The 19,706-nt window shown below is 40.5% G+C and overlaps 1 protein-coding gene across 1 annotated transcript; it reads left to right on the top strand.

Moving 5' to 3' along the window:
- Nucleotides 1–10,820: 10,820 nt before the first annotated feature.
- kcna2b (potassium voltage-gated channel, shaker-related subfamily, member 2b) lies at nucleotides 10,821–12,308 on the top strand (the record flags this gene model as incomplete). The annotated part of the gene is made up of 1 exon (XM_079478625.1): nucleotides 10,821–12,308. One exon carries the CDS (start codon nucleotides 10,821–10,823, stop codon nucleotides 12,306–12,308), a length of 1,488 nt encoding a protein of 495 aa, XP_079334751.1.
- Between the last annotated feature and the right edge of the window lie 7,398 nt (nucleotides 12,309–19,706).

Here is a 19,706-nt window from a genome sequence, read left to right as displayed (position 1 = left end):
TTCTAACTAAGGGATACTATCTAAGGGATAGTTTACAGCCCAAAAAAATATTTTGTCGTTTATTCACCATCATGTCATTCAACTCTTGTATGTGACACTTGGAACACAAGTGAAGATATTTTACGAGAGTGGTTTTGTGTCCAAAGGAAGTCAATAGCGGGCAATGCTGTTTGGTTATCAACATTCCTTAAAATATCTTAGCAGAAGAAATAAATGACAAATAAAATTAAATAATTAGTTAACGTTGTCTTGGGGCAAGGTTACAACTGTCAGGAATCACAGAGAGTACGAACCCAAGCGCAGGCAACAGGAGATGAAGGGGTTAACAAGACTTTAATAAATAATAAAACAGGAACAAAACAAAAACCCACGAGGGAGTAACAAAACAGTACACAATAACAAATATGATAAACTGATTACTAAACACTCAACAAGAACTCAATATTGAACACTAAGACTAGACTATACTTTACAAGGCTTCAAGGACACAGTAAGGAGTACAAGCAAGGGATATTGTACAACCAACGAGCACAAGACAATAGACAAGAGGGTATTATATAGGGAGACTAACAAAGGGGATAACGATGGGCAGGTGTGGGTAATGCGACACAGGAGGAGAGCAATACTAGAAACGAGAGGGGCAGGGCCAAATGACGAGACAGGAGAGAACGCATATTATGTCCTGATTGACCATAATATGTTCCTCTCCACATAAAACACGTGGGTCTGTCATGATTCTGCCCCTAGACCAGAAAATCAAGACAAGAGCAGGCAGAATCATGACAGGACCCCCCCCTTTAATGAACGCCCCCTGGCGTTCACCAAAGGAGCAGACTAACGAGACAAGACTGACTGGGAAACGGACAACATCCAACAAAACATGGTAAAAAATAACAAGGGCAGACAGGCAAGAATAATCAATGGGTTGGGGTGACATAATAAAAATAACAAACAGGGGAGGGGGGGTGGGGGAACACAAGAGTTCATGGGGGGAACACAAGAGTCCAGGGGGGTAAATCCGAAGGGATTGGCACAAGGGGGAACAGTCCTTGTCCCTGGCGCTCGGAAGCGCGGAGTACCAGGGTACACCCTGGGGGGCGGCGCTCGAGAGCGCGAAGGCCCAGAGGTTCTGGGAGGGGCCGGCTGAAGAACAGGACTTGAGGCCGGCTGGAAGGCCGGCAGGGCAGGACGTGACGCCGGCTGGAAGGCCGGCAGGGCAGGACTTGACGCCGGCTGGAAGGCCGGCAGGGCAGGACTTGACTCTGGACTGGGTGCAGGTGGGACCACCGGACTTGGGGCCACCGGACTTGACGGGGCCACCGGGGCCACCGGACTTGACGGGGCCACCGGACTTGACGGGGCCACCGGACTTGACGGGGCCACCGGACTTGACGGGGCCACCGGACTTGACGGGGCCACCGGACTTGACGGGGCCACCGGACTTGACGGGGCCACCGGACTTGACGGGGCCACCGGACTTGACGGGGCCACCGGACTTGACGGGGCCACCGGACTTGACGGGGCCACCGGACTTGACGGGGCCACCGGACTTGACGGGGCCACCGGACTCCGAGCCGCCCTCCGTTGCCTCTTCTTCTTCTGCCGAGCCACCCGCCTGGTGGTCGGCTGAAGGAATGACGAGAAGGGCACGGGCGGCTCGGGATTGGAGGCCTCGGACGAGGACCCCCAGGATTCCCGTCTCCCACGCTTGCCACCAAAGCTGACTGCGGGTGGGGAGGCTGTAGGTGGTTGAGTGGACCTTCCCCGGGTGACCACACCCAGGACACAGTGCTCCGGGACAGACGCCAGACCGGAACGAGAGGCTGGATAGCAACTTGAAGAGGAGCTTCTACGTAGCTCCTCTCGAAGCTGCAGCTGCTTTACCAAGCGCGGGAACGGTTGATACACCATCTCCTCCCGCTCCGGAAAAGGCGGAGGATCGTCCATCCCAGCCACCAAGTATGCCCGGACCAGCACATCGGGAAGGGATGCCTTCCTGGCCTCAATGTCCCGGGCGTAGTCCAGCAAGGGACGCTGGCACTGGGAAGGGAATGGGCCTCCTCCGGCCTGGGACTGGGAGACCATATCCTTCCACCACTCAGGATCGGAGGTGCACGGCCATCGGGGAAAGGTTGCACCATCCATGGATGCCTGCTGGGTTCTGTAGTGGCTCGTTGGTTCTGTCAGGAATCACAGAGAACGAACCCAAGCGCAGGCAACAGGAGATGAAGGGGTTAACAAGACTTTAATAAATAATAAAACAGGAACAAAACAAAAACCCACGAGGGAGTAACAAAACAGTACACAATAACAAATATGATAAACTGATTACTAAACACTCAACAAGAACTCAATATTGAACACTAAGACTAAACTATACTTTACAAGGCTTCAAGGACACAGTAAGGAGTACAAGCAAGGGATATTGTACAACCAACGAGCACAAGACAATAGACAAGAGGGTATTATATAGGGAGACTAACAAAGGGGATAACGATGGGCAGGTGTGGGTAATGCGACACAGGAGGAGAGCAATACTAGAAACGAGAGGGGCAGGGCCAAATGACGAGACAGGAGAGAACGCATATTATGTCCTGATTGACCATAATATGTTCCTCTCCACATAAAACACGTGGGTCTGTCATGATTCTGCCCCTAGACCAGAAAATCAAGACAAGAGCAGGCAGAATCATGACAACAACAGCAACAGTATGACATAACCATAGGATGGGATGCTTTACATGGGCAAAAGCCATTTACATTTCAGTTGCAGTGCAAAAGCAGTTAAACATTTTTACTAAAATCTCACATATTGATGTTTCTTATCATTATAATCTTCAAATAAAATATTTAAAGGACATTTCAAAGCATCACACAAACAGTTTTTGGCCTGCTTATACCTGAATTTATGCCAGCACAAGTTTTTGCCCAAGTTTATTGTAGCTTGCTTGCTGTGCGCTATCTATACTATTTTCTATTTGACCTAGAGCCCAGCAAGGGGGGCAAGAACATCATAACAGCGTGCCAGAGGTGAAAAGTAAGCTCTCTGTCGCAATGGCAGGTGTTCTCTTTCCTTTACAGTCTCCTCAGGGCATAAGTACAATCCAGGAGAGAGAGAGAGAGAGAGAGAGAGAGAGAGAGAAAGAGTGTTGGCCAATATCGCTAGTGTTCTTTCTTATTATTAACAGAAGTAGTCGTATTGCTTATTCTGAATACAAGTTTTGTTTCATCTTTTCTCTCTTTTGTCTTTAATGTTTTTTTTAAAGATAATTTTTTTTGTCTTCTTTTAGTTCGTACATTTGTATTTTGTTATTTGAAGCTTGTGTACTATTCGAGATTTCTCTGAATGTTGATAAGCCTGAATTTTATAGCCTATAGAAAACAACAATTATTTCTGAAGCCCATTTAACTTGAGAGAAAGAGAAACATCGATTGTGAGAGAACGGCCCGTTCAATAACAGTGCAGAAGCATCCTGGGACGACAAGAAAAACAAATACAGCTCAACGACCTTGATGTGTCAGCTGAATTGATGTGAACACTCCCATACATTAAGGTTGGTATTTATGTGCATCTCTAGTGTGTGCCGTCGCTGTTTGCTGTGTATTGTACATGCATCTAATCGCAGAGCTCATGAAAGCTAGATTGATCTGACCCGACCGGCTGTTTGTTTCAACCTATTCATTCCATTCCAAGCCAAAGCTCTACAGGTAATGTGGAGGAGCCCTTGTATGGATTTTTCCACTAGCCGGAATGGGGAGGGAGGAGAACTCTCTCCTTAAATCAATAGACGAATCCATTCAGAGGCAGCATGCAAAATATGACACCGTGTCGGCTGTGAGCTATTGGAACCCATAAATGTGCTTTGGGGGATGGGCGGAGTTTCCTCCCACCAGCAACTTTAGCGGGGCATACGTTTACTAAAAATATCAGAAGGGCAGCTTCAGAAGAGTTACTGTAATGAAGCATCGGAGGAAATGATGTCATAATGTCTAAACCAATTATGTTGCACGGTTATCTCTGGGAGATTGTCCGCTAACAAGCTTCCCGTTCTCATTTTGGTTAGGGTTTCCATTACTCCCTATAAATTTGATTACCGTATCACTGGCGTATGTGAAAATAAATGCTGAAAAGAGGAGCCTTTGTGGTTGCTTACTGTTTGTAAACAGGCTATAAAGGCTATATGGTGAATTGTAGTTTCTGCATTAAAGTTTTGTTTAATATTTGAAAAATGGCTTTATGTATTGTTCTTTAAGCGTATGTAACACTTATATATAAGTATTACATCAGCATACGCTTACAGAACAATACATGAAGTACATTTTCACTATACTGTACTTATGATAGTGCACTTAGTGCATAGAAATAAAGACATCAATCTTGGTTACATCTCTTTTGGTGATGCAGTATATGTGTGTGTGTTTGGTTAGAGGATAAAGCTTGTCTGAGTCATTGTGTACTGCTGTCTTCTGTGCTGGTTGCTACGGTAAAACGTCAAGGTCTCCTGAGCAAATCGCTCCCCAGCTCGAAATGGCACGTTCACTTCCATCTCACATGAACACTATATATGTACGAACGTACTCTACACGTATGCAATCTCCTTGAGCTATTACAGATAGCTTACAGTTCAGCAACTTTGGAAAGCTGGGTGCAATGACACGTCAAAATAGTTTGATGTATAGTTTAGTAAGATGGGTATTTTGGAGACCGGGCTGCTGTGTAGACAGTAAGTAGACACATGGGTGACTATTGCTGGTCATCAAAGTTGAACATCTCACTCCCGAATGTCTTAAATATGAATCTTTCTTTAGTCAATTTTGCTCTAAACTTTGACGGTTTTTGTAATGTTGAGAAAGTTGAACATAATAAACCCCAATAAATTACATATGATGAAAGTTGGTTATAACCAATGGGTTGATTTGTGTTCTTAATACCAGGATTTTGTTTTATAAATTTCAGGTTGTTGCAAGTGTCACATTTATTTTAATTTGAAGTTATGTTTTGTGTGTTTTTATTGTCATTAGAGATGCACAGATGGCGATTATTCAGAGTGATATCTGCCGATACCGGTACTGAAGATTAAATTAATATTAACTTAACTTTCTCTATGTTATTAATTAATATAATGACTTTTAATATTAAACATCAAACTGGTGATGTTTCTTAACATTTTGTATATACAGAGCACAAATTTATAGCATTATGCCGTCCAATTTTGATTGACAGGATATATCAGACCTGACGATCTGCCGTTTTTAAACTATCCCATGGTGTGAAAAATTGCTTTTATAAACCAATTATTGGCCAATATATCTGTTTACATATTTTGAATACATATGTCTTCTACACTAATCATGTTTGTGCTTTTATTTGTATTAATTTATTATTTGAAAAACTATGATATACAATGGCAGGTTAAGGTTCAACTTCCCATTATTGGTGCAAAAGGTCAACGTGTGTTTCTTTCTGAGCAGTGAAGGTTGTGTGTTCCATCGGCAACAAATAATAGTACACAGACACAGTATTATGAATAAAACCAACGGAGCACAATGGATGAATGCTGTCTAGCTAATGCAAAACATTTACACTGGTTTGTTTTGGGGGAAGCAGATTCATTTGAAATGCTTTCATTTTAATGGGATATTGTCCTCATAAATTATCAGCAGGCCATCAGGGCCCCGTGCAGGCGACCATATACAGAATGTGTTAAGATGTATGTCTAGTTGTGTAGAGATGGAAGCCAAGAAGGGTTGGGTCCAACCCATCTTCGGTTATCATGCTTTCTCCATGCAAGTAAACGCACCAAAAGGGACCAATTGGCTGGAACCTCTTAAGGGGGATCAGCATGCTTGCATAAACCAAAAAATCACTTCGAGCTGAATGATATAAGACAAAATTATCAGTTTAGCTATAAAGCCCAAGGAAGAGTTTTGTTGTTGTATAAGCAGCAGGTGTCATGAATTATGTGACTGTTCCTTTTTTGGCCATGTGAGGTCCTCATAGTTTCCTTTTTGTCATATGTTCTCGTTATTGATTTGTTGGTTTCACCTGAACCTTGTTCAAGCTGCCTATTTAATACCCCTGTCATTTTGAGTTCCTTGCGCAGTCTTGAGTTGACACTGGTGAAGTCATGTTGAATAAACCTGTCCGTGAGTAGTGTCATTGTCCCTGTGTTGACGCGGATTACTTTTGTTTTTGCCTGTTCCTTGCTGGATACTTTTGACCTACCTTTTCAAGTAAAACCCTTGAACTGAACTATTGTGTCTGTCTCTGTATTTTGGATCTAAACACACCACCTTGTGGCACCTTGGTAATGCTTTCGCCTGCTACACGGTAGACCCGGGTTCTAATCTCAGTTGGACATAACAGCAGGCAAGCAGTAGGTTTTTCGAGCATCTCGGGAGCTCATAGGCTTACCTTGTGCGTAGATGTTGCTTGGATCCATTTGTGATGCATCAATGAGCTACTCCATTCCATTTAGCAGTCTGGCACTAAGGGATATCAAACTGGGAGAAAATATGATTGAGTCTTTCAGGAATTTATAACCGTACTGAATTTGAAAAGTAAAAGAAAATGAAAAACAGGTATGATTGTTTGAAATGCTGTTATAAGAGATCAATTCACCCCCCAAAAGATCTTCTTAATTCCAGATCTCTGTTGCACAAAATAATACACTCGAAGATCCTTTTTTACACCATAATGGGCACTTTAAAAGAACTATAAATAAAGCCTTTGAAGACTGTGAAGAATATTACAAATTTAAAAAGTACTCATTTTTAAGTTAAGAATTTTAAGGTCTGCTAGAATACATGACTTAAAGTTCAAAAACACATGATTTCTCTCATACTGTACATTACTGCAACATCACTGTTCACCCTCTATACGACTGCATTTCTCTTTAAAGCCTTCTTATAGAACCAAGTCGGCTAGTCCACGCTGTAATTGGAAAAACAAAAAACAGCAACTTTTCTGCTTTGTTTGTGGTCATTATGCATGTATGACATTATGTGTTGGAATAACCAGGGCTCTCCAATGCAACATCAGCATTTCTATTTGTGTTTTGCGGTTAAGGGGATGCATTTTAAAACTAGCTTACACTAAAATAATGAAAGGAATATATGAGGCAGTACAGGAAGCTTGCAGCTATTATACAGAAGAGATCAAATAAAAAAAGCATAAAGTAATTATTTTCCGTCCACTCATTTGCACTCACATTTAGATTAAAATCCCTTGGCTCAGAGAATGTGATGTCACTGATTTAAAATTTCCATATGCTCTTACGTCTTTGCTGATGTTTTGCGTTTGGGTGAACTGTCTCTTTAAAACTATACATAGAAGCTATATTTCTCCTTTCAACCTTTTGCTCATAATCAGTCAGTCATCATAAACCTAAAACACACACCTAAACCCTAATCTCCTCATCACCTTTCTTTATACAAACATCCATTCATAATACCCACTTTCATCAGATCTCCATCACATCAATCCAACGGCATCAATAAGTGAAGATGATCCGTTTTAATTTGTTACATGATGTTTATTGTACTCTTTTTGTAAACATCCAATGGCGGTTGTTCTCTATGCTTGCGCATGCAGGCACACACAGGTCGTCCTCTCTCTCTCTCTCTCTTTCTCTCTCTCTCTCTCTCTCTCTCTCTTGTACAAACAGAACGACAGTCCCCGGAGAGACCTCGGCACCTCCCCAATGTAACTCCCCATTCCGCCTTATGAATCAACATGCATATTTAGGTCTTTTAGCAGCCATGCCAAACAAGGTTTATCAAAGGCATTGAAGGTATTGGACACCTGTAAAACGGTTCGGCAGTTTGCATGTATTTTGCTGTATGGTTAAGGTTTTATAATGAAATGCTGGGTGTGCTCGCCAGAGCCAGATTGAAAATGCTATTACTGCAACCAGAAGGCTTTCTATAAGACTTAGCTCTTATTGTATTACATCAATGCTTGAAATCCAATCTTTACAGTTTATAGACAGCGAGCGGCTGGAGAGGCAAAGATGGATGGAGTCATTAGATTGCAAGTAAGGCCACTGTAAGAAAAAGAGCTGTTAATTATACTCACTCCATCAGTCATGTTATAACCTAGAGAAGAATGACTAAACTTGGGTTAACTGCTATGTTACGTCTATTATAAATAGATCTCATAGAGACTATCGTGGAACATTCATTACTGTATTATGTCACATTCATAACTTTTGCCTCTCTATCGCCATCTTGGTTCGAATCATAAATTGGCAGTTCTTGCAAAATCCTACCAGACAGTTCAAAAAAGAAATCATTATTATAAGCTTAGCATTGCGAGTTTTGAACACTGATTTTATGTGTGCTCGCTCAATAACTTTAGTTTTAGTTCATTTTTGGCATAAAGGATTGGGAGCTTTAATGCAAATAAAAATGATTTGCATATTTACATTTTTTTAAAAATAGTAACTAGTAAAAAAACAATGAAAATATATTTACAGAAAAAAAGGACGTGTTGCTGAGACCCGGACTATGATCTTGTCGAGGCAGCTGTATAGAGGCGCAGTGGAGGTGCGTCCCCTTTAATTTGCCCACGCTTGTTGTTTCACAGTAAGGAGTGGTGAGCATCACCACAGCTCTTTGTATGCGCGGCAGTGCACAACTGCAGCCGAAACCGCTCTTATAGCATCATTATGAGTAAAAGAAGAAAAGTTGGACATTGATGAGAAATCGGTCGCCCGCGCCGCGCCGCGCCACTCCCTAAAATGAACGGAGCCAGCGCAATTAAGCGCACGAGGAACCCCTGTGCATATTTTGATGGACATTTTCCGGATGCGTGCATCTTGAAAACAACATGGGAAGGTTGACTTCTTTATTCTAAATGCATGCGTGAATGCCGTTTGAATGCCTTTTAAACCTGAGAATTGCCTGGCATGCTTTGATCCACCTAGAGAGAGGAACCGATTGCTGAAGCATGTCCCTGCAGACACCTTGCGCTTGCTTGATGGGCTTTAAAACACGGAGCGCAGCCGGTGTCGGTGTGGTGCGTTTTTCATGGGTGCATGAGCCTGGGATGTGAATATGTGTAAAAAAAATCACATAACCGCGTTTTGGGGCGATTGAATATCACATTAAGGGACGCTTTCTTTGCGCTGCGGGGAAAAGGCATGACTGAGGACTGATTTTAAACGCGATGCTCTATGGATTCGTACCCATATGATGAGATGGGCACGTTTGCTCAACAACAAGATGTTGCCGCTCCTCAGAGCATCAATTTGGCCGCCTAACTCGTATTTAGGCATTTTTTCTCAGTCTCATTTGTTAAATGTTACTTGTGTAATGTGAGCATGTTTGTGGCGACGCCCAGCGCAACCAGCTGCCCTGTTTCTTTGCAGATCTCGGAATTGAGTCGAGACAACACTCCTGCTGTTGCAGAAAACGTCACATCTTATGAGGACACAGGGGGCGTCAGATTTTGCTGACCTTAGCATCTTTGGACAGTTGCAATGGGATGCTCTTTGAAAATAACGCCTTAAGGGGGTCCCCATTTCTTTGAGACATGCAGCTGTATGTTATCCGGTCGCCAGCTGTCAAGTGACCCTGGAAACGAGACGTTTGTTACTTCTGCTGATGTCACGTTAACAAAACGATTCTGGCATATGATTGTCCTGGGGCGTTGAGGAGTCCTCCTTGCAGGTAAGCTTGCGTGACAAACTGTTTGGTTCATTTCATGAAGTTGTTTTTAAATTGCACAACTCACTCAGATTTATTTGTGTAATTTAATTTACAAGCAATGCAAAAGAAAATGTAGAATATTAACCATGTGAAGTGTAGTAACCATGCCTGTTATGACAGATTGCATTACCAAAGTTTTAGCACAGATTCCATAGTTTTACTATAGTTATTTTGGTTAGACCATAATAAATATGTGGTTGCGAGGATGTTTACTGTAAAAATGGTTAATATTGTTATAATAGTGAATCATGGATTTTTGTACGATATATTTGTGATGTAGGGAATATTATTGATGTATTTGTACTGTGTGTTCAAATACATTTGAAAATCGAATATATATTTACCTGTTGATGGGTGGAAAAAAGGCAGACATTGTTGCATCGCTTCAGCTTATCTCAGGGAGAGAGAAGTCATGCTGTCTTGGTGAAAATGCATTTGGGTAGGTTTTGGAATATTCAATTATGATTTAAGTGCACTCAGGCTGTTATTAGATTTACAGTGCATAATTGAATCATAAGAGGCATGATATAGTCTTGCCATGGCAAGTATTGATCTACTTGGCAGATAAAAACAAATAGAATACATTTCGTTGCACTGTACTTGTATGTGTGTAATGACAATAAATTGAATCCAATCCAATTGAATCCAAAGAATGTGCAAAGTGGTCAGGCCAAGTTGATTGATGGATGTTTTAGAAGACCTGGTTTCAGAATTCTGTTATTTTCCTCATATATGTAGTGCTTCAGGTCTCTGCAGTCTTTAGAAATCTGCTTGCTGTTATTTCAACAGAAATTTATGGTGTCTTTCATTGGTACAATTTGCGTTTTGGACTAAAAAGAATTCGAAGTAATCTAACTGCCTAACACAGCAGGAGAGAATAAATGCATATCATGCAAGCAGTGTGGTTTACAGTATTGTGATTTAAAAAAAACTATTTATTTTAAGTACTTTCTTCTATTTTATTTCAGTGTTTCCTGGGTTCAAGTGATTTTGAGAGGTGTCATCAAGTGAGAAGAAACCCACAATTTCCTTACTTTTCCCCACAAAGTGTTCCAGAGGTCACATCGTAGCATCCTGACCACAAATTGCAGGTTGCATTCGTTCAAAGCATGACTGTTGCCACAGGCGACCCAGTCGATGAAGCCGCAGCTCATCCGGGTCAGCCACAGGACACGTATGACCCGGAACCGGACCATGAGTGTTGCGAAAGGGTGGTCATTAACATCTCCGGCCTGCGCTTTGAAACGCAGCTCAAAACTCTCTCTCAGTTCCCAGAGACGCTGCTCGGGGACCCCAAAAAGCGGATGCGTTATTTTGACCCTCTGAGGAACGAGTACTTTTTTGACAGGAACCGCCCAAGTTTCGATGCCATTCTCTATTACTACCAATCGGGCGGCAGGCTGCGAAGGCCCGTCAATGTGACGTTGGATATTTTTTCAGAGGAGATACGTTTTTACGAGCTCGGGGAGGAAGCAATTGAGATGTTTAGAGAGGATGAAGGATTTATCAAGGAGGAGGAAAAGCTACTGCCGGAAAATGAGTTTCAGAGGCAGGTCTGGCTGCTGTTCGAGTACCCTGAAAGTTCAGGGCCTGCCAGGATTATCGCCATCATTTCAGTCATGGTCATTCTCATATCTATAGTCAGCTTTTGCCTGGAAACGCTTCCCATTTTTCGCAATGAGGAAATGGAGATGCAAAAAGCTTACACGGGCAAGTCCAACTCTACAATTTACTACACCTCCACCTACTTTACTGACCCTTTCTTCATTCTGGAAACCCTTTGCATCATTTGGTTCTCCTTTGAGTTCTTGGTGCGGTTCTTTGCATGTCCCAGTAAAGCGGGCTTCTTTGTCAATATAATGAACATCATTGATATTGTGGCTATAATACCTTACTTTATCACCTTGGGCACTGAGTTAGCGGAGAAGCCAGAGGACGGTCAACAAGGACAGCAAGCCATGTCACTTGCCATATTGAGGGTCATCAGATTAGTACGAGTCTTCAGGATCTTCAAACTTTCTCGGCACTCGAAAGGCTTGCAAATCCTCGGCCAAACGCTCAAGGCCAGCATGAGGGAGCTCGGGCTGCTCATCTTCTTTCTCTTCATCGGAGTCATCCTGTTTTCTAGTGCTGTCTACTTTGCAGAAGCAGATGAGCCAGACTCGCAGTTTGTAAGCATCCCTGACGCCTTCTGGTGGGCAGTCGTATCCATGACAACCGTGGGGTACGGTGACATGGTTCCAACTACCATCGGTGGCAAAATCGTAGGATCCCTGTGCGCTATCGCTGGTGTGCTGACCATCGCCTTGCCCGTGCCCGTCATAGTCTCAAACTTCAACTACTTCTACCACAGAGAGACCGAAGGTGAAGAGCAGGCGCAGTACCTCAACGTGACCAGTGTCCCTAAGATTGATTCCTCAGAGGACCTGAAAAAGAGCCGCAGCGGATCAACCATGAGCAAATCCGACTACATGGAAATCCAAGAGGTCGTTCACAACAGCAATGACGATTTCCGAGAAGAGAACATCAAGACCGGCAACTGCACCCTTACCAACACCAACTATGTTAACATCACCAAAATGCTTACAGATGTATAACTTTGAACTGCCTTTCCATTGGAGGTAGAATGAAGAGCTTTGAGTAGGGAATTTCACCCCCGAGTTTGAAGGCTTCAGAGGCCCAACTCGAGAGTTTGGATACAGGAGAACTGAAAGAGTTTGAGCGAAGACTCAATGACGAAGACAGGTTCACCATTCCATCCCATTTCCTTCTCGCTCCTCTCCCAGTTGTGGATAACTTGACTGGTGGGGGGCGTTGTTCTGCATTCCTGTGTTCAGTGTCTGCATGGAGTCTGTCTTATCTGTGTGACTGTTCCAGTGGTCGTTCTGCTTGCAACAGTATCCAAACAGTAGCCTAACCAATAGATAAAAGCGTAGCATAGAGGGACCAATTCCTGATGCCCATTCCCCCGGTCACTGCCAACCTGAGTGTATTTGTACCTGGTCAAAACAGTAATTTTGTCACTCCAATTGATCAGTGGCATATAAAATGAGAACATGTAATCAACAGGAATAACAATGGAGGATGTATATCTCTGCATAAGCACACATTTTGCGTGTCCTGCCAGCAACAAAAGCATATTGTGTGTGGTACCTATAAACATTTTACATTCCATCTTGTGACAGAGAAATAGATGCACGACCAACCTCGGAGGCCTGGAATGGCCATTACAAGGCCTGTTTTCTGTATGACGTCTCTTTCTCTGCCAGCGTGCTAAGATATCTCTATGTGTTCCATGTCAGAGTAAAAAGTCTTACACTTGATTTCCATCTTCTTCGTTCCACTGTACCGCTTGACCAGCTTTCCTCCATTGTGTCATTTTCCCCGTCACTTCCTGTTCCCAGCATCGTAAGACTTCATAGCATTCCATGTGTACGAGAAAGGATCTAACCCTACAAGCACTGATGGGGGTTGCAGGAGTGTAGATATTTTTACTGTGACATAGCAGCCAACAACAGCAAAACACTAGCTCACAATGTCAGGTCACCAAAGATATAATTCACTGCCGCTGTTTGATGCATTTTTGTGTTCATTTTTACATTTCAGTGCCATTTCATGGTGCATTCGCTCATAATATAATGCTGGAGAATTTGAATGAAAGTTGTGTGAAATGTATGCTTCCTCAAATAGCTTTTGTAAGTGATAGGAAATATTCTACTACTTTTGTGGTGCATGTCTGGTACACACTCATCATAGCATGCATGTAGTAAGAATAATGCTTACACACAAAACTAGTAATAAGTATTCATATCTTTATCAATCTAAATATTTTTTTCTCTGTGAGATTAACGGTACGTGCAATATTATAAATGCTTCTTTTTTTTATGGTTGCAAAATTTTACAATGGTCTTCAATGTAAGTTGGCTAATATATTAGTTAGTGCCCACTTTCGGGGTCTAACACCACGAAGATTGGTCAATTCTATTGGTTCATTGATCTGTGGATACTTATTTCTAAACTAATTTAGTTTCAACTAAACTCAGTTTTATTTGTTTGATATAATAATATGGGATTCTAAGGAAGGGGTTGCCTTCTGGATTACATCTTTACAATGTTGATGTGAGTTTATGTTGTGTAATCACACTAAAAGTATACAATACTAGGGTGTCGAAATATACTGTTACCGCAAATAACCGTGATATAACACCCCATGATTATCGATATCATGTTAATTCCACAGATATCGTAATATCGTAAACTGCCTTAAGAATCACAATGGTTGCGAACTCTTTCTCTGCCTCCGTATATTTGTGTGATTCTTTGCCCAAATAAAAGACAAAACACAAAATTTGATATCGTGACAGCCCCAGTTTACACTGTACATGTATAGTTTGACTGTAGAGCCTGTTCGCTTTCCAGCTATCCATATGATAGCGAACCCCTTTTTTGTTTTGCATATTTATATATATATATATATATATATATATATATATATACACATATTTCAAATGTATTTTCTAGAAAAATGGACCAAAGTTTTGTCGTCTCCAACAAATGTCTCCCCCTCATGCCAAGCTAGCCTATTATTATTCAGTCAAAAAGCATGTTTCCTCATTGATGGCCATTCGGGCATTTTGAAAAAAAATATTATTCAAGTTAAATTTATAAATTTTATTATAAAAATTTATTATTTATAGTCGATCTTTGTCCAATTTTTCTTAAAGGTGGGAACTAAACGAATAAACCAAACTAAAAATAATATTTTTTATTATACTGCACAGTCAAACTGCCAGTAATTGTTATCATGGACCTCCATGATGTCACTTGCTACCAACCAACCAGCAATAGCAAGTAGCAAAGGATGATTTGGCATTGTGTCTTAAAATAAAATAAAATAAAGTGAATAACATGTCTAGCCCAAACTTACTATTTCTTCAAACAGGACGTCAGCACAGAATAGAATATTGCTTTTGAGACAGTTTGTCATACTACAATAGAACAATACACGCATCGCAGCCATACCCAAGAATGTGGTGCTATGTTAACTCTACCTTTTCCAAATATTGCCCATCCAAGTTACACTATGCTTACACTTTCCAGAAATCCATTGAGGGTTGAGGTTTAGATCCATGCCCGGCTAACTGCTTTCACCAGCTTATTGTAGGTGTGTCTCACAGAAAATGGAGTGACATTTTGCATCTCATTACATTTAAGTTTGGCCTTAATGGAGGTGCCGCTCTGACTAACTGTTTCTGCACATGACACATTACACATTAAATCGTAAGAATATGACCACGTCTTTGTAAACGTTTGTTTTAAATGAGTTGTTAAAGTCAACATGAATCTTCAACCTTAAGCCATTTTCCCTTTAAAACAGAAAACTCGGGCCTAGACTGATATTTTTCTAATGTCTACTGTAGACCCTATCAGTAAGGGTTAAAGACAAAAAGTGGTTCAATATATTCTCTGCAAGTTTATATCTAAGGTTTCACTGAAAAGGTCACATCCATAATGCTGGAATTGCCCATTTATTACAATCTGATAAAATATGATTATAGATTTGTATAGGCCTACGTAATAAGTTGCACTAACAGTTTGTACAACTCATTACAAAACCGTTAGTGCGGCTAAAATGTGATCCAAGTTTCAAAAGCTCAGTGTTCATCCCTTTTCCACTAATACTGCTGCATCCTGCCTTTTAGGACTCTATACCCATATAATACACAGGACTCTGAGGTAGCTTGTCAACCACCTCAGGAACACAGACGTTATTAATGTCTTTGTGCGTGTTGTTGAATGCATGCATCGAAGCCCTTTCGTTAAAGGATATTCATGCAAATGATGGTATGCAAGTAATTGGACGAGCCCTTTTTTACTGCCAGGGCATAAAAACGTCATATCCTAGAGGACGAAGAGTAAGAGCTTAACAGAGAAATACGTCTAACTGATGCTCTCAAAATATGATATTTAATAGCATCTCCATAGCTGCCTCGTTCTGTCTGAAACTTTGAATATATTGTTTTTAATATGTTCACTACGACAGTCGGTATGTACATTTGTAATACCTTCGAGATTTCCAGTACTTTAACGTCTATATACAAACACAGCTTTGTGACGGTACTTTTTAAGAATTCCGCTGCTTTCATTGTTGTCTTAACATGAGCTATAGCTTTATAAAACGCCTCGATGTTACGCAGTTTCTTAATAGCTAAATAGCTTAATAGGAAATTTACAGCTGCAATGATGTCCTTTATCCGTATTCAAATTTAGATGTATTGTAGTACTGGTATACTTCATAAACGTTAAGCACAAACAGGGAAAAAATTAACTGTAATTATCATAGAAGGTTTGCCTATTGATTACTGCGGTATTTATAAATGTATCAGCAATCAAATCAAGCCTTTATATATAATCAATATTTAACTGAATGTCCTTGCAGACTTTGCAGATCACACTCAGGCATGTTTTTGGATAAATAAAAAAGGACGAGCCCTCATTTGCTATAAACATGTACATGCAATATGGATATACAGTGTATATATTGACATGAATGGGTGGACTAATGAACAGACAGATCGGCTGACTTTTAAGAGCACAAGAGAATGTGTGATTAAGAAAAATGTATTCGCTACTTGTTGGGTTAGTGAATTGAGAAAGAGTGATCAGCTAGCAAAAGAGCGGCTATTTTATAATGAAAGTTAGGCCTTGTTCACACTGCGCACAAATCTGATTTGTTTTTAAAATCTGATCTCTTTAACTGACTAAAAGCACTCTCGTTTTGAATGTAAACATATGTGACATGCAATGTATGTGTAGTGTGGTCCGTCTGAAGCCACACTGAAAATCGGTCAGTTAAGACTTGTTCACACCAACGGCGATAACTGTAAAGCAGTTTATTTCCAGTTGATGAACTATAAAACATGAACAATCAAAATACAATTTTAAAATGTGTCACTGCAGCATGCAAACATAGAACAACGTTATTTCATGAGCCTAGTTCATATAAACACAGTTGAAACTTCATTATGTCTAATGGTGTGGATGCTAATACAGTTAGCATTATTGTTTTTAGTGTGAACACTCCTTTACATATACACAAAGGTATTTTTTAATCAAATTATTGTGCCGATGATTCGAATATGTATTAAATTATTATATCGCCAAATGCTGTAGAAGCGTTTGAACCCCACTATACAATGATTGCCATACAGATGACTTAAGCATCAGCACAAAAACATTATCCAAAATATTTTCTACTTCCACAACCAAGTAGAATATTATGCGCAATCATGCAAATGTTCTTTAACTTCTCACTTATTCAATATTTGCTACTATCCAAATGCCATGTTGTTGACAAGGGGGAAAGAGTTCATTAAAACACATCTACAGATGTTACTGTATCTCACATTCTTTTTTGTGTAGTATAACTCCTTAAAATCTCATTTGTGTTGTCTGTCTGAACAAGGCCTTATAAAACTACAGATGACAAAGTTATGACTGTCCGGTCTGGCTCATCTGATCATTACCTGCAAAGCTGACCTGTCTTCACTAAGGAGATATGTTTGATGTCACATGCTTTGAAAAAAAAAATGAACTGGGGGGCTCAGCAGATGAGCTGAGGTGTTTGGCGTTGGACTGCATCTATACATGTATGTGACATTCCCAAATTGTCATCCAGGAGGCCTGAAAATTCATTCCTTGTACAAAGCCTTTGTTTTCTAAAGAAAAACGGACACAGTAATACAACGTGAGGAACTGATGAGCAGATGGAGGACTCAATACATTCTCATAATGGGATAAAAGAAACGTGCACTTTACAAGGACCTCTGGATGCTAACTTTAAAGACAATCTTGGAAAGATTACAAGAGATGCATCTTTTCCTTCCAAAAGATTATAACTGTAAAGAGATCTATGAATAATAATGATTATGAGGATGAGTATATTATAAACTATGATAAGCTTACAACGGCTCTTGCTTGTGTCTGCCTCTGGATATTAATTATGTTGGTTGATATGGATTAATTATTATGTAATATTATAGTATATTGATTCATTTTAATATTAATTATATTGTATAATATAATATTATTCAGTGTGACATAGCCTATATATATATATATATATATATATATATATATCAAACCATTAGCAAAATGCTATTTAATAATCATCATAACAATTTAATATAATTATTGTTGTGCATTTTAATCACATTTAGCATTTTATTTGTTTATATTTTAAGACGTAGGATTGTGTTGTTTATTCAATCCTAAAGCACAACATTGCATAACAAAGTGTATGTGGTCTAAGTGTATAATATATATTTTTTACTTTAATTTCAGTTTTTCGCCGTTTTCACATCTAAAGTGGATATTTCACTTCATGTATATTTAAAGAGTTTGAAGATGCTGCCAGAGGCATTAGAAAAAGTCAATGCTCTCTTTGCCGTACACAAAACACATACATCTTTTTGTCGCTATCGAACGGCAGCGAGCAGGAGGAGAGAGAGAGGCATCCTAATGCATTGTGTTCAACTGCTAAGTGAACTAAAATGCATTTGTGTTGCATCAGGAAAGCAAAGTCATCTATTTACAAGCCACTCCTTATGGGGCGAGGGATAACTGGTGGGAGAGCAAATATTTTCAGCTGGGTAACTCACCCGTCCAGCAGTGCACCTCCTTCTGTTAGAGTTCTGCTTGGCAGGTCCAAACCTGCTCAACACTATTACCACCCCACTGTCACAATAGTATCTGCCTCAGATGCCTTTGAATGTTGTTATGTTGTTAATGATAGGGACTGTGTGTTGACAGAATGCATGACATGAAATAAATCCAACAGATAGAAGAACGATGCATCTGATGGCTATTGATCCAGAAAACGCCACCTGGGGACTCAGAAGAACAGCGGGGTGAAGCTCATATATCTTTCAATGTCTTTCTCAGAGTCAATATCAAAATTCAGCAAGCTGTCACTTGAGTCTTTCTTCTGCAGAACACAAAATATATTTCTAAACAACATTGCCGCACATTAACTTCCATTGTATGGACACAAAACCACTGAGACATTTCTCAAAATATCTCCTTTTGTGTTGCCCAGTCATTTACCGGTTTTGAATGAATATTTTAACTTAAACCAATTTTTTTTTTACCTCATTTTCCAGTTCATTCCTTTTATCCAAATACCACACCATTCACCAGAAATTTCTGAAGTCCACTTCCTGTGACTTAATTTGATGGCCGTACACTTTAAAGTTCAGTTGTACCATAGCATCCCACAGAGACACATTCACCGAATGACCTCGCCGCTGTCCCACCACTGTTCTGTAACTACTTCTGCTTGGTCTGGGAAAGTAGGACAGGGAACTGCTGGGAAGGTCCGCTGGGATGTACAGCGCTGGATTAATATACAGCGAGGTGGAGAGAAGCATTGCCAGCAGAGAACGGGTGCTTTCCTAACACTCTGCAAATAAGCAATTTATCATCTGCTTAAGTTTCTCTGTACTTAAGTGGAGAAACATGCTATGGGAAAAGTGATTTATAAAGTATTTGGAGATGTGTTTGTCATTATTAATGAGACTTATATGTACATGACAGTTTAAGGCCCTTTCTCGATGCATATGGGCTTCAACTTGGCTCTTAATACAATGTGAGTACTAGCTTTGATTTTGCTATGTCAATTTAGATTTTTGTGTGATCAGTGCACATAACGGATGGATGTGTACTGATCCAACAGCGTGTACAAGCACTGTAGCACCCAACGATATTATTATTTGTCCCTTAGACATAATTTGTCTGATAATGTAGACACAAAACCTGAAAATAACCTTTAGATATCTGTTATCATGACTCATAATGCAGTTACTCAGAATCATTTCATGCCTGGTACTCGTGAGAAAGGGCAGAGGCCGAAATTGATCCATACTGCTTTGATCGATTTTAATTGCTAAAGGTTCTTCCCTAAATACTCCCTTTACCTCTCGCATAGGTTCAGCTAC

The sequence above is a fragment of the Barbatula barbatula genome, assembly GCF_947034865.1.
Source record: "Barbatula barbatula genome assembly, chromosome: 17".
NCBI classification, from domain to species: Eukaryota; Metazoa; Chordata; class Actinopteri; order Cypriniformes; family Nemacheilidae; genus Barbatula; species Barbatula barbatula.
This window is presented reverse-complemented; position numbering and strand designations above follow the sequence as displayed.